Source organism: Rana temporaria, chromosome 2, assembly GCF_905171775.1.
Source record: "Rana temporaria chromosome 2, aRanTem1.1, whole genome shotgun sequence".
NCBI lineage: Eukaryota > Metazoa > Chordata > Amphibia > Anura > Ranidae > Rana > Rana temporaria.
The window spans coordinates 537,051,100-537,066,480 of record NC_053490.1 but is presented as its reverse complement, the minus strand read 5'-3'; the positions used below and the strand labels follow the sequence as shown (position 1 = coordinate 537,066,480).

At 49.5% G+C, this 15,381-nt stretch overlaps 1 protein-coding gene across 2 annotated transcripts in view; it reads right to left on the bottom strand.

The window, feature by feature from the left end:
• Positions 1 to 593: 593 nt before the first annotated feature.
• The window catches only part of GSK3B (glycogen synthase kinase 3 beta), a 136,477-nt gene continuing 121,689 nt past the window's right edge, over positions 594 to 15,381 (bottom strand). For both annotated transcript variants that reach the window (XM_040339206.1, XM_040339207.1), the window contains exons 10-11: positions 5,517 to 5,615; positions 594 to 965 (exon numbers count right to left, since the gene is read on the bottom strand). In XM_040339206.1, coding sequence (XP_040195140.1) covers positions 898 to 965; positions 5,517 to 5,615 — 167 coding nt within the window. In that variant the 3' untranslated portion in view covers positions 594 to 897. The remainder of the gene's footprint in view (positions 966 to 5,516; positions 5,616 to 15,381) is intronic.

Genomic DNA, 15,381 nt, shown 5'->3' with positions numbered 1-15,381 from the left:
ACTCCCCGGTCCCACCCGGTCAAGGGCTGCTAATGAAGGCCAGGGACTTGTAGCACTGGTGGTTTGCAAATTTCTGAAGCTATTCTGAATGGTAGAGCAACCCCCATGTGGCTTGAAGTAGAACAGAAACGCAATTCTTCAGGCAGGTGGAAGCTATCGAACGCTAGAATTGTCCAACCGCCCCTAAGCACCCCCCCAGACCGCTACACGCTCTCTGTGTTGGCAGATCAGCATTGCCTGTGATGGACATCGGGGGGTTACTGCGCAGTGGAAGGGTATACACGTAATCTTGCGCAATAAGGCACTCCGAAAAATAGGATTTCAGGGAGATGGTGCCAGGGGGGGGGGGGGGGGGGGGGGGGGGGGGGGGGGGGGGCAGTCCCGCCAGCCACAAAAAAACCCCTGGGCGGCGACTGACGGGGAAGGTTCCGAAAAAGGTGTAAGCGCGGCAGCGACTTCTCATTGCGTAGACCGGGGCGCTGGAAAAAATTACGATGGCCAGCACCTGTCTAGGAAAGAGGGGAACCGGCTTTGCTGCCCCTTCCACCCTCACCCAGAAAACTCCTACGGAGTGAGATTAAAAAAAAAAAAAAAAAAGGAAAAGAAAAACCTGTATTTATAGATATTTTACAAGGTTAAATAACAACAACAATAATAATTATAATAATAAAAAAAAAACTGAACCACTAAAATTGACAGGATGGCGTGTCTTTACAGTTATGTATATATATATATATTTTTTCCTTGATAGATGTGGCCAGTGTCTAGCGGGAGAGTCCAGGGATAGGGGTGTGGTGTGTGCGCTCTCCACCCCGTTCTCTCGTTCCCCCCCCACCCTCTTGCTACTTTGCCCGTTTTCCTTCTCGCCCCGTGCGCAGAACATGCTTTGCTATTGGCTCAGGAGGAGTTGGAGGCTGATGCTGACGCTGCATTGTTGGTCGGCCCGCGATCCCCAGGATTTGAATCTGGAAGAGAATGAAAAGAAGGGTGAGGAGGATGGCCGAGAGATGGCAGAACAACAACAAGTATAATGCATGCACTCGTTATAACCCGTCTACAGGATATAAATACCAACTGGAACATGAAAAATCATTCAGCCGCCTGATGCATCCTTGCACCTTGACAGATGAGGCCAAGTCCACTAGAAGGTACCCCCTGGTTCATCTATGGCCCAGATTCACAAAGCACTTACGCCGACGTATAACAAGTTACGCTGACGTAAGTGCAAATGTGCGCCGTCGTATCTGTGCGCCACACCCACAAATAGATATGCGCCTAAAACCAGGCTACACCCCGCCGACGTAGCTTGCTTACGCCGGCGTAGGGTGGACGCACATTTACGCCGGGCGCATGGTGCCGCTCCCATTGATTAGCCATTCAAACATGCAAATGAGGGAAATACGGCAATTCACGAACCTGCGTGCGCCCGACGCGAGGTGGGCGTAAGTTGTACGTCCGGCGTAAAGTTATTCCCCATAAAGGAGGTGCAACCCGGGAGCAGACACGCCAAGGTCTGCACCAGGGAACACAAGCCGGCGTGTTTTACGTTGGACGTGTGTCTGGCTGGGCGTAGGTTACGTTCACACCGTACGCAGTGATCCGGCGTAGTTTAGGCAGTTGTTCCGACGTGGTTGTGAGCAGGCGCAGGGGGATGCGCGTCCACGTCACGGCGCATGCGCCGTTCGTGATACGTATCCGTCTGCCGCTCGGCCCATCAATTGCATGGGGTCACGCCTCATTTGCATGGGTCACGCCCACTTCCACCTACGCCAACGTACGCCTTCGAAAAGCCCGGCCCAATGGTGACTCTTTGAGCAGTGTTTTTCTTGTTTTCCCTCCGGATGTGGCAATGTGATTGCTTCCCTTTTGTATCTTTCCATCCTTGCATCTCGTCTCTGGTCACCCAAGCAGAACCTTCAAAACCACTTACCACCTTTACACCACCATTTACACACCTCCGGGTCTTCTCCCATGCTGTTCCCTTTCTCTATAACGGCTTTCCAGCACAAACGCCACTTTACTCACACTTCCAGGTCTTCTCTCATGGTTCTCCTTTCCTGGAGAACCCTTCCAGGTCAACACAACTCCCACATACCTCTAGGTCAGGGATCTGCAATTAGCGGACCTCCAGCTGTTGCAAAACTACAAGTCCCATCATGCCTCTGGGTGTCATGCTTGTGGCTCAGAGTCTTGCAGTTCTGCAACAGCTGGAGGTCCACTAATTGCATATCCTTGCTCTAGGTTGTCTCTTATGGTTCTCACTTTCTCAAAAATGCCCTCAAAAGGCCTATATTACTCTCATACACCTCCAGTGCTTTCGTGTTCTTTCTCCAGAAAAGCATAACCTTCACACTTCTCTGAGTCTTCTAGCGTGTTTCTCAGAAAATAAGCCCGGGTCTTATATTAAATTTTGGCAACAAAAAAAAAGACACAGTAGGGCTTATTTTCGGAGTAGGTCTTACCATGTAATATGCTGTCTTCTCTCCCTGCCTGATAGGATTTCCCAGTGTAAACTGTGGCCTGGAAGGAAATTCTAGAGAATGGAACAGCTTACTGTGGGGTTCCCCGAAAATAAGACCTAGCGTTATTTTCCAGGAGGGCTGCAATATAAGCCCTTCCCCCGAAAATAAGCCCTAGTTTAAAATGCTTGTAAAATCCTATAATCCTCTCTATTACAGTAGTATATAATGTTCAATGTATTTGTTTCTGTAATATACCGTATTTATCGGCGTATACCGCACACTTTTTCCCCCCTTAAAATCAGGGGAAAATCGTGGGTGCGCGATATACGCCGATCCCCGCTGTCTCCGACATTGTCCGAGCTGAGCCGAGTGTACTGCGCGCTCGGCTCCGCCAGCAGCCACGCGAGAGAAGCAGAGTGCGCAGGAAATCCGGCTCTGCACAGCGCGCCAAATTCAAACACACAACGGAACGCAACCCCGGGCAAGGTGCGGATGGACACCTCCAAAGCCGTAGACGGACACCCACAAGGCTCAAAGGACACCGCGCAAAGCCGCAGACGGACGCCAGACAAGGCCGCCGATGGACGCCGGGCAAGACAGCAGACGGACACCGACAAGGCTGGACGGACCCCGGGCAAGGCCGCAGACGGACGCCAGACACGGCAGCCGATGGACGCCGGGCAAGACATCCAAAATGTAATTTTTTTCCCTAAACTTCCCTTCTCAGCTTGGGGTGCGCGCTATATGCCGGCGAGCGGTATATGCTGATAAATACATATATTACATAAACACACACATTGTACATTATATAATACTGTAATAGAGAGGATTATAGGATTTTACAAGCATTTTAAACTAGGGCTTATTTTCAGGGGAGGGCTTATATTGCAGCCCTCCTGGAAAATAGCGCTAGGTCTTATTTTCAGGGGAAACACGGTAAGCTGTTCAATTCTCTAGAATTTCCTTCCAGGCCAACACGACAAACTCGCACCTCCAGGACTTTTCATATGGTTTTCCCTTTCTCCAGAATGGCCTTACAAGCCAAGACCACCTACAAACAATAATGGGGCTTCTTCCAAGTTGCGCCTTTTCTCTTAAATTCCTTTCAAGATCATTCACAAATCCAAACAGCTTCAGGTTTACCCTCACGATTCTTTCGTTCTCCAGAATGCTCTTCCTTGTCTACACCACTGCGAACCAAGATAGGTGTGTGAGCTGCTCAGGGTGCATAGGTAATGAAGTCCTGTGCCCAGTGCTGGCCAGGAAAGGAGCTCCTCTATGCTCCAAACAATGGTAGAGAGAGTGCTTGGGTGTCCCAGGGGGGATTTGACTTGATGTGCGGCTCCTGGGGCGCCTTAGCACACTCTACCATTGTCAACACCACTCCCACACACCTTAACCACTTTAGGACCGCCTCCTGCACATTTACGTCGGCAGAATGGCACGGCTGGGTACAAGCACGTACCTGTACGTCCTCTTTAAGTGCCCAGCCGTGGGTCGCAGGGCGCGCCCCCCGGTCCGAAGCTGGAACCGCGGACCTGATCGCCGCTGGAGTCCCGCGATCGGTCCCCGGAGCTGAAGAACGGGGAGAGCTGTGTGTAAACACAGCTTCCCTGTTCTTCACTGTGGCGCCGTCACCGATCGTGTGTTCTCTTTTATATGGAAACACGATCAATGACGTCACACCTACAGCCACACCCCCCCTACAGTTAGAAACACAAATGAGGTCACACATAACCCCTTCAGCGCCCCCTTGTGGTTAACTCCCAAACTGCAATTGTCATTTTCACAGTAAACAATGCAATTTAAATGCATTTTTTGCTGTGAAAAGGACAATGGTTCCAAAAATGTGTCAAAATTGTCCGAAGTGTCCACCATAATGTCGCAGTCACGAAAAAAAAAAAAAAAAATTGCTGATCGCCGCCATTAGTAGTAAAAAAAATAATAATTTATAAAAACGCAATAAAAAAATCCCCTTTTTTGTAAACGCTATAAATTTTGCGCAAACCAACCGATAAACGCTTATTGCGATTTTTTTTTTACCAAAAATATGTAGAAGAATACGTATCGGCCTAAACTGAGGAAAAAAATAATATTTTTTTTATATATTTTTGGGGGATATTTATTATTGCAAAAAGTAAAAAATATTGCATTTTCCCCAAAATTGTCGCTCTATTTTTGTTTATAGCGCAAAAAATAAAAACCGCAGAGGTGATCAAATACCACCAAAAGAAAGCTCTATTTGTGGGGGAAAAAAGGACGCCAATTTTTTTTGGGAGCCACGCCGCACGACCGCGCAATTGCAAGTCAAATCGACGCAGTGCCGAATCGCAAAAACTGTCCAGGTCCTTTACCTGCCTAAAGGTCCGGGTCTTAAGTGGTTAAAGCCGCGTACAAACGGTCGGAAATTCTGACAAGAAAAGTCCGATGTGAGCCTTTGGTCGGAAATTCCGACCGTGTGTAGGCCCCATCTGACTTTTTCTGTTGGAATTTTCCGAAAAAAAAAAATTTAAGAGCTGGTTCTCAATTTTTCCGACAAGAAAAGTGCAATTCCGACGCACAAAAAAAAAAACACGCATGCTTTGAATCAATTCGATGCATGCTCGGAATCATTGAACTTAATTTTTTTTCGGATCCTTGTAGTGTTGTATGTCCCCCGCGTTCTTGACTATCGTAATTTTGTGCGACCGTGTGTAAGCAACACAAGTTTAAGCCAACATTCCGTCGAAAAAAAAAAAAAAAAACACGGTTTTCTTGTCAGAAGCAATAAATCGGTCACATTGGGTACGTTTGTGACCGATACTTCCAAAAAAGTGAATATCGGCTGCACCAATAATCAGTCGAACCATATTAGACAGTTGTGATACCCTATTAGACAGTTGTGATACCCTATTAGACAGTTGTGATACTGTAACATGCGTCTCCTGTGAACTCCAATGCATCAGCTTAGAGAAGACCCCTCATTTTCACAAACAAAAAAAAGCCACATTGTTGGCTGTGCAACAAAAGACTTAAATACAGAGGGATAAAATCGAGTCACGTGAGCGTCCTCACCTGATGTCGCTGTGGCGTTCGTGGGCGTAGACACAGAGGCCTGGTTTCGAGCGTGTGGTGGGATGAGTATAGATGACAGCGAGGGGTTGCTAGACAGTTCTGCAAATAATAAAAAAAAAAAAAAAAAAAAAAAAAAAAAGACAGTGAGAACATTTTTATTCCAACGGATTTCCATTGGCTCCCGCTGCCGTCAATCAAATCCAATGACGCGGGAGACGGGGGGTGGGGCCGAGTCCTGCTGTCTGTGTCAATGGACGACGCAGCAGCACATGGGAGCGTGCCCACTCGGGTGCCCCAAGAGGGAGCGCTTCTCCGACGGGGCACTCGAGAAGAGAAGGAGCCAGGAGCGCCACTGAGGAACCCCAGAAGAGGAGGATCGGGGGCCACTCTATGCAAAACCAACTGCACAGGAGGCAAGTATGATGTTCGTTTTTAAAAAACACACACAAACTTTTACATATCCTTTAAAAAGAGACTCGGTGACATTGGCCATTCAGGGAAATGGAGAGATCCTCTTGACAAAAACACTTTATGCATAATACTGTACCATTGTGGCGGCAGTGTTTTGCTCTGTCCAGTGACGCCGCGGTTCCCTCTTCTCCACTGCCGGTGACGTTGGCCCTCACCCATCATTACTTCAGTGCTGTGAAAAAGTATTTGCGCCCTTCCTGATTATTTTTTTTTGGGCATATTTGTCACCCGTAAATAATTCAGATCAGACAAGTTATATTATTACTACACAAAGATAAACCCAGTAAATACAAAATGCAGTATAAAACGAAGATTTCATTTATTAAAATTAAAAAAAAGGGGGGGGGGGGGAAATCTGCCTGGCCCTTTGTGAAAAAGTAATTTCCCCCTTATTGCTAAATCACGAATGAACTGGAATTAAAACACATTTTTTTGGAAAGTTGAGTTAAATTTCACTTGCCACACCTAGGCCTGATTACTACCAGACCTGTTGAATTAAGAAATCACTTAAAAAGCAGAAGCAAACACAATCAATTTAGGAGCGCATTTACACTTGCTTCGGCTTCAACACACATTAACACTTGCTTCAAAACAAGGCTTCGGTCATGCTTTGTTAAAGCTCTCTGAACGCCAGTCACAGCTCTTGTCACTAAATAAAATGGTTAGCTTACAGTCCTGTTTACACCATGCTTTGCTTTGGCTTCAAAAATTATACACCATGTAGCTTTAGTGGTGCTTCAAAGCGTCTTCAAAGCCTCTATAGAAGTCTATGGCAATGCTCACTTGAAGCCCCACCAAAAGCCTCGCCGACGCCCCACCAAAAGCCTCGCCGACGGCCCCAACAAAAGCCTCGCCGACGGCCCCACCAAAAGCCTCGCCGACGCCCCACCAAAAGCCTCGCCGACGGCCCCAACAAAAGCCTCGCCGACGGCCCCAACAAAAGCCTCGCCGACGGCCCCACCAAAAGCCTCGCCGACGCCCCACCAAAAGCCTCGCCGACGGCCCCAACAAAAGCCTCGCCGACGGCCCCACCAAAAGCCTCGCCGACGGCCCCAACAAAAGCCTCGCCGACGGCCCCACCAAAAGCCTCGCCGACGCCCCACCAAAAGCCTCGCCGACGCCCCACCAAAAGCCTCGCCGACGGCCCCAACAAAAGCCTCGCCGACGGCCCCACCAAAAGCCTCGCCGACGCCCCACCAAAAGCCTCGCCGACGGCCCCAACAAAAGCCTCGCCGACGGCCCCACCAAAAGCCTCGCCGACGGCCCCAACAAAAGCCTCGCCGACGGCCCCAACAAAAGCCTCGCCGACGGCCCCAACAAAAGCCTCGCCGACGGCCCCAACAAAAGCCTCGCCGACGGCCCCAACAAAAGCCTCGCCGACGGCCCCAACAAAAGCCTCGCCGACGGCCCCAACAAAAGCCTCGCCGACGGCCCCAACAAAAGCCTCGCCGACGGCCCCAACAAAAGCCTCGCCGACGGCCCCAACAAAAGCCTCGCCGACGGCCCCAACAAAAGCCTCGCCGACGGCCCCAACAAAAGCCTCGCAGACGGCCCCAACAAAAGCCTCGCCGACGGCCCCAACAAAAGCCTCGCCGACGGCCCCAACAAAAGCCTCGCCGACGGCCCCAACAAAAGCCTCGCCGACGGCCCCAACAAAAGCCTCGCCGACGGCCCCAACAAAAGCCTCGCCGACGGCCCCAACAAAAGCCTCGCCGACGGCCCCAACAAAAGCCTCGCCGACGGCCCCAACAAAAGCCTCGCCGACGGCCCCAACAAAAGCCTCGCCGACGGCCCCAACAAAAGCCTCGCCGACGGCCCCAACAAAAGCCTCGCCGACGGCCCCAACAAAAGCCTCGCCGACGGCCCCAACAAAAGCCCCAACAAAAGCCTCATCCAAGCACCACCAAAAGCCTCATCGAAAGCCTTACCGAAGGTCCACCAAAAGCCTTACCGAAGGTCCACCAAAAGCCTTACCGAAGGTCCACCAAAAGCCTTACCGAAGGTCCACCAAAAGCCTTACCGAAGGTCCACCAAAAGCCTTACCGAAGGTCCACAAAAAGCCTTACCGAAGGTCCACAAAAAGCCTTACCGAAGGTCCACAAAAAGCCTTACCGAAGGTCCACAAAAAGCCTTACCGAAGGTCCACAAAAAGCCTTACCGAAGGTCCACAAAAAGCCTTACAGAAGGTCCACAAAAAGCCTTACAGAAGGTCCACAAAAAGCCCTACCGAAGGTCCACAAAAAGCCTTACCGAAGGTCCACCAAAAGCCTTACCGAAGGTCCATAAAAAGCCTTACCGAAGGTCCACAAAAAGCCTTACCGAAGGTCCACAAAAAGCCTTACCGAAGGTCCACCAAAAGCCTTACCGAAGGTCCACCAAAAGCCTTACCGAAGCACCACCAAAAGCCTTACCGAAGCACCACCAAAAGCCTCATCCAAGCACCACCAAAGGCCTCATCCAAGCACCACCAAAAGCCTCATCCAAGCACCACCAAAAGCCTCATCGAAGCACCACCAAAAGCCTCATCGAAGCACCACCAAAAGCCTCATCGAAGCACCACCAAAAGCCTTACCGAAGCACCACTGAAGCACCAAGCAAAGGCAAGGTGTAAACAGGACTGTAAGCTAACCATTTTATTTAGTGAGACACGATACCGCTCTAAAAACTGCCGATCCCTTGGCTTTGCTTCCATCCCACTAAACCAAAAAGGTGCTGGCTATGCACAGGTGCATTGGATAGAAGAAGATCCTGGACTGCCGCACTCCTTAAAACGATGTCTTTATTGTACAAATGAAATCCAAAAAAACAACCAAAGCAATGCAGTCAAAATGAAGTGAACAACAGGAAAAATGTGGCTGACATGTTTCACATCATGTGATGCTTACTTGGATTTCATTTGTACAATAAAGACATCGTTTTAAGGAGTGCGGCAGTCCAGGATCTTCTTCTATCCATTTCATTTAGTGACAGGAGCTTTGGCATTCAGAGAGCTTTAACAAAGCCTTTCCGAAGCCTTGTTTTGAAGCAAGTGTAGACTAGCCCTAAGAGTTTCAAAAAAGTTACATTTGCCGGGAATGTAACTGTCACATTGGTTGTGCTCTCAACCAAACTGTCAAACCATCCAATGGCTGGTGTCATACCTGATCACATCTGCGGAATCATGGCAGCTAAAGATTAAACAGAGGCCAAGATGGCAGCTTCCTTTGATTAAAAAAAAAAAAAAGAAAAAAAAGAAGGTTAGGAGGGGTTACTTCATTTACTACTTTAAAAAGAAGCTGCCTGGCAGAGTGAAGCACGCTTACAAATCCCAAAAAGCAACACATCATGCTGCGATCTAAAGAAATTTAAGAACAGATGAGAAACAAAGCAGTGGACACGTATCCGTCTGCAAAGGGTTACAAAGCCATTTCTAAGGAAGTAGGACTCCAGGACCACGGTGAGCGCCATTATCCACAAATGGAGAAAACTTGGAACAATGGTGAACCTTCCCAGCAGTGGCCAGCCGGCCAAAATGACTCAAAGAGCACAAAGACGACGACTCATCCAGGAGGTCATAAAATAACCCAGAACAACATCTAAAGAACTGCAGGCCTCACTTGCCCCGGGTAAGGTCAGTGTTTATGATTCACCAATAAGAAAGAGACGGGGCAAAAATGGCATCCATGGGAGAGCTCCAAGGCCAAAGCCACTGCTGACCAAAAAATACACAAAGGCTCGTCTCACATTTGCCCAAAAAAAATCTGGATTATGCCCAAGACTTTTAGGCAAATATTCTGTGGACTGATGAGACAAAAGTTAAACATTTTGGATGGTGTGCGTCCTGTTACATCTGCCGAAAAACTAACACAGCATAAAATAAAATGAAGCATTTCATAAAATGAACATCATACCAACAGTGAAACATGGTGGTGGTAGTGTGATGGTCTTGGCCTGGACGACTTGCCATCATTGATTGAACCATGAATTCTGCACTTTACCAGAAAATCCTGGAGATTGTCCGTCCATCAGTTCCTGACCTCAAGCACACTTGGGTTATGCAGGACGACAATGATCCAAAACACTAGGGTTGTCCCGATACCGATACTAGTATCGGCATCGGTACCGATACCAAGCATTTGTACTCGGGCAAATGCTCCCGATGCTTTACCGATACTTGTAGGCGGTGATCAGTGCGTGGGGAAGTTACAAGCACTGCTGACTGTCCCGTGTCCTCCTCCAGCCCCCCTCCGTTTTGCTGCAGTCTGTCTCCCTCCGTGTCCCCCGCCGTCTTTCTCTCTCCATGTCCCCCGCCGCGTTTCTCTCTCCGTGTCCCCCGCCGCGTTTCTCTCTCTCTCCCCGTGTCCCCCGCCGTGTTTCTCTCTCTCTCCCCGTGTCCCCCGCCGTGTTTCTCTCTCTCCGTGTCCCCCGCCGTGTTTCTCTCTCTCCGTGTCCCCCGCCATGTTTCTCCGTCGTGTTTCTCCCTCTCTCTCCGTGCCCCCCGTGTTTCTCTCTCTCTCCGTGCCCACGTGTTTCTCTCTCTCTCCGTGCCCCCCGTGTTTCTCTCTCTCTCTCCGTGTCCCCCGTGTTTCTCTCTCTCTCCGTGCCCCCCGTGTTTCTCTCTCTCTCTCTCCGTGCCCCCCGTGTTTCTCTCTCTCTCTCCGTGTCCCCCGCCGTGTTTCTCTCTCTCTCTGTGTCCCCCGCCGTGTTTCTCTCTCTCTCTGTGTCCCCCACCGTGTTTCTATCTCTCTCTCCGTGTCCCCCGCCGTGTTTCTCTCTCTCTCTCCCCGTGTCCCCGCCGTGTTTCTCTCCCTCTCCGTGCCCCCCGTTTCTCTCCCTCTCCGTGCCCCCCCGTGTTTCTCTCCCTCTCCGTGCCCCCCGTGTTTCTCTCCCTCTCCTTGCCCCCCGTGTTTCTCTCCCTCTCCGTGCCCCCCGTGTCTCTCTCCCTCTCCGTGCCCCCCGTGTTTCTCTCCCTCTCCGTGCCCCCCGTGTTTCTCTCCCTCTCCGTGCCCCCCGTGTTTCTCTCTCTCTTCGTGCCCCCCGTGTTTCTCTCTCTCTCTCTCCGTGCCCCCCGTGTTTCTCTCTCTCTCTCTCCGTGCCCCCCGTGTTTCTCTCTCTCTCTCTCCGTGCCCCCCGTGTTTTTCTCTCTCTCTCCGTGCCCCCCCGTGTTTCTCTCTCTCTCCGTGCCCCCCCGTGTTTCTCTCTCTCTCCGTGCCCCCCCGTGTTTCTCTCTCTCCGTGCCCCCCCGTGTTTCTCTCTCTCTCCGTGCCCCCCCGTGTTTCTCTCTCTCCGTGCCCCCCCGTGTTTCTCTCTCTCTCTCCGTGCCCCCCGTGTTTCTCTCTCTCTCCGTGTTTCTCTCTCCGTGCCCCCCCGTGTTTCTCTCTCTCGCCGTGTATCCCACCGTGTTTCTCTCCCCTTCCGTGCTCCTCCTCCACTCCCTGGAAATGTCAGGATGGAGAGCGGGGTAGGAGCCGGTAAATCCGTCTCCTAACTGCTTCGAATGGACAGAGTCAGTGATCAGTGACTCTGCCCATTTACATAACTGAAACATCGTAACCTGTGTTTACAATGTTTCAGTTTATGAATGAAGAGAAGCGGCTGTCTTCTCTTCTTTCATTTTCAGCGCAGCTGATGCTGCCGAGAAAGGGACTGGGGAACATGTGTCCTTAGTCCCTTTCCCTGTCTCAAAGGGGAGATGTCAGAGGCCTGTTAAGACTCCCGATATCTCACCAAAGCCCCCAGCAGGGCTGAAAAAATAAATAAAATAAAGAATAAAAAAACAAAAGAATAAAAAAAATTGTAGAAAAAAATAAAATAATAAAACACACACCGACACGGACCCCCCTCCCTTAAAAAAAGAAAGCATTATAAATAAAAAAATTGTAAAAAATTAAAAACAAATTGTTAAAGATAAAAAAAAAAATAAAAAAAAATACTGACATGTGCCGCTGTCACAAAAAAAGTATCGGTATTCGGTATCGGCGAGTACTTGAAAAAAAAAGTATCGGTACTCGGTCTTAAAAAAGTGGCACCGGGACAACCCTACAAAACACACAAGCAAATCCACCTCTGAATGGCTCACAAAGAAAACAAAATGAAGGTTTCGGCGTGGCCTAGTCAAAGTCCAGACCTAAATCTGACTGAGATGCTGTGGCATGACCTTAAACAGGCCGTTCAAGCTGGAAAACCCTCTAATGGGACGGAATTAAAACAATTCTGCAAAAAAGATTGAGCCAAAATTTCCTCCACAGTGATGTGAAAGACTCATTGCCAGTCGTTGTAAATGCTCGACTGCAGTTGTTGCCGGCAAGGGTGGCACAACCAGTTAATTCATGTTTTTTTAACCACTTCAGGAATGCCCACCGTACATATACTGAGGCAGGGTGGTGGGAATAAACAACTTACCTGTACTTGGTTTCCTCTTGCTGGGTCTGGGGTGTGCACCGCCGGATACCTGCTCCCGCTGTGATTGGACACATCGGGAGCCAATCAGCGGGTCCTGTGGCAGCCAACCACCCGGGAATGTCCGTAGGAGAGGCAGAACGATGGTCTGCCCCTATGTAAACAAAGCAGGTCGTCGCTCTGTGACAGAGGAAGAGAGAGATCTGCGATTCCTGCTAATCAGGAACACAGATGTCTCTCCTCTTCCTCCAGTCAGTTCACCCCCCCCCTCCCCCAGTTACAAAGCATTCCCTAGGACAGTGATGGTGAACCTCGGCACCCCAGATGTTTTGGAACTACATTTCCCATGATGCTCATGCACTCTGCAGAGTAGCTGAGCATCATGGGAAATGTAGTTCCAAAACATCTGGGGTGCCAAGGTTCGCCATCACTGCCCTAGGAGCACACTTAACCCTTTGATCGCCCCCTGATGGTAACCCCCCCCCCCCCCTTTCCTGCCAGTGTCATTAGTACAGTTTTATTTTTAGCAGTGATCACTGTATCACCCAAATTGTGTCACTTAAAGTGTCCGATTTGTCGCAGTCTCGCCAAAAAAAAAAACTATGATCGCCGCCATTATTAGTAAAAATAGAAATAAAAAAATGGCATAAAAATTATCCCATAGTTTGTAGACATTAAAACGTTTGCGCAAATCAATCAATATATGCGTTTTTTTTATCAGAAATATGTTGCAGAATACAAATTGGCCAAATTGATGAAGAAATAAGATTTTTTTTTTACATTTTCTTATTGGAAATGTTTTATAGCAGAAAGTAAAAAATATTGTTTTTATTTTTTTTCCAAATTTTCGCTCTTTTTTTGTTAATCGCGTTAAAAAATAAAAACCGCAGAGGTGATCAAATACCACCAAAAGAAAGCTCTATTTGTGGGGGAAAAAGGACGCCAATTTTGTTTGCGAGCCACGTCGCACGACCGCGCAATTGTCAGTTAAAGTAACAGTGCTGTATCGCTAAAACTGACCTGGTCATTAAGGAGGGGTGAAACCTTCTGGGGCTGAAGTGGTTAACAGAAAGTTTTCCAGTTATTAGGTTTAGGGGGGGGGGGGGGGGATTACTTTTTCACATAGGGCCAGGCAGGTTTGGACAGCATTTTTCCCCTTCATAAATGAAATCATTTAAAAACTGCATTTTGTATTTCCTTGGGTTATCTCTGTGTAATATTAACATTTGTTCTGAATCATTTCAGTGTGACAAATATGAAAATAAAAACACGAAGGGGGAGGGTCAAATACTTTTTTACAGTACTGTAAACTGGGGGGGGGGCTGTGAATCTAGGCTGGTATGTCGTCACACTCCCAGAATGCAGTTCTACGACAGCCAGGGTTCAAAAGGGGGGGGGGGGGGGATGATGCCGACTGCCATTTAAACCAAAGAAAAGTAGTGCTGGATCACAGAACAATGCATCTCCAGGGTTGCGGCAACGTTTTCTTTTTTTACACCCCCTGGCTTCATTTCTATTTAAAGTATAAATAAAGTATAATTTTTTTTTATAACATACATGCCATACTAACCTCCTCTGTGCAGTTGGTTTTCCAGAGTGACCCCGATCCTCCTCTTCTGGGGTCCCTCAGCTGCGCTTCTGGCTCCTCCTCTTCTCAAGTGCTCGGTTGAAGAGCTGCTCTCCCTCGGGGCACCCGTGCAGTTGCGCCCCCCTGTGTCCTGCTGCTGCATCTATTGATACAGACAGCACGACTTGGCTCCGCCCCCGCATCATTGTATTTGATTGACTGGTTTTGCACAGAGTGGACCTGATCCTCCTTTTCTAGGGTCCCTCATCGGTGCTCCTGGCTCCTCCTCTCTTGAGTGCCCCGTTGGAGAGCCGCTCTCCCTTGGGACACCCGTGCGGGCGCACTCTCATGTTCTGCTGCTGCATCTATTGACACGGAAAGCAGAACTCGGCTCCGCCCCTGCATCATTGTATTTGATTGACAGCAGCGGAAGCCAATGACTGCCCTACTATCAATCTATCCAATCAGGACCCGAGACACCGGGTGGAGCAGGTGTGCTCGTCCCTATCGCTGGAAAGACTGGGTTCAGGCAAGTAAAAGTGAGGCCGCTGCATGACAGGAGGTTTCTCACCTTAAAGCGGCGTTCCACCCAAAAATAGAACTTCCGCTTTTCGGATTCCTCCCCCCCTCCGGTGTCAAATTTGGCGCCTTTCAGGAGGGAAGTGGGAGCAGATACCTGTGTAATCCAGGTATTTGCTCCCACTTCTGGGCATAGATCACTGCAGTATCCGCAACGATCGAAGCCATGTCCGGCTCCTCCCCAGAAGATAGCAGGGACCAGCGGGATCACGCAGCGCAACTCGCGCATGCACAGTAGGGAACCAGGCTGTGAAGCCGCAAGGCTTCACTTTTCCGATTCCCTTACCGAAGATGGCGGCGACTCCACCCGAGAGACAGATCGGCTTTGGGAGGCGGCATCGCGGGCGCCCTGGACAGGTAAGTATCCATATTAAAAGTCAGCAGCTGCAGGATTTGTAGCCTCTGACCTTTTTTTCGGCGGAACTCCGCTGTAAGGCGAAAAGCCACGAGGGGTTAAAGGGTTTGTAAAGGAATTTTTTCCCCCCTAAATATCTTCCTTTCCCTTAGTGCCGTCCTCCTTCACTTACCTCATCCTTCCATTTTGTTTCTAAATGTCCTTATTTCTTCTGAGAAATCCTCACTTCCTGTTCTTCTGTCTGTAACTCCACACAGTAATGCGAGGCTTTCTCCCTGGTGTGGAGTGTCGTGCTCGCCACCTCCCTTGGACTAACAGGAGAGTCAGGACGCTCTCTACGTTGCAGATAGAGAAAGGAGCTGTGTGTTAGTGGGCGTCCTGACTCTCCTGTTAGTCCAAGGGAGGGGGGGGGCGAGCACGACACTCCACACCAGGGAGAAAGCCTCGCATTACTGTGTGGAGTTACAGACAGAAGAACAGGAAGTGAGGATTTCTCAGAAGAAATAAGGACATTT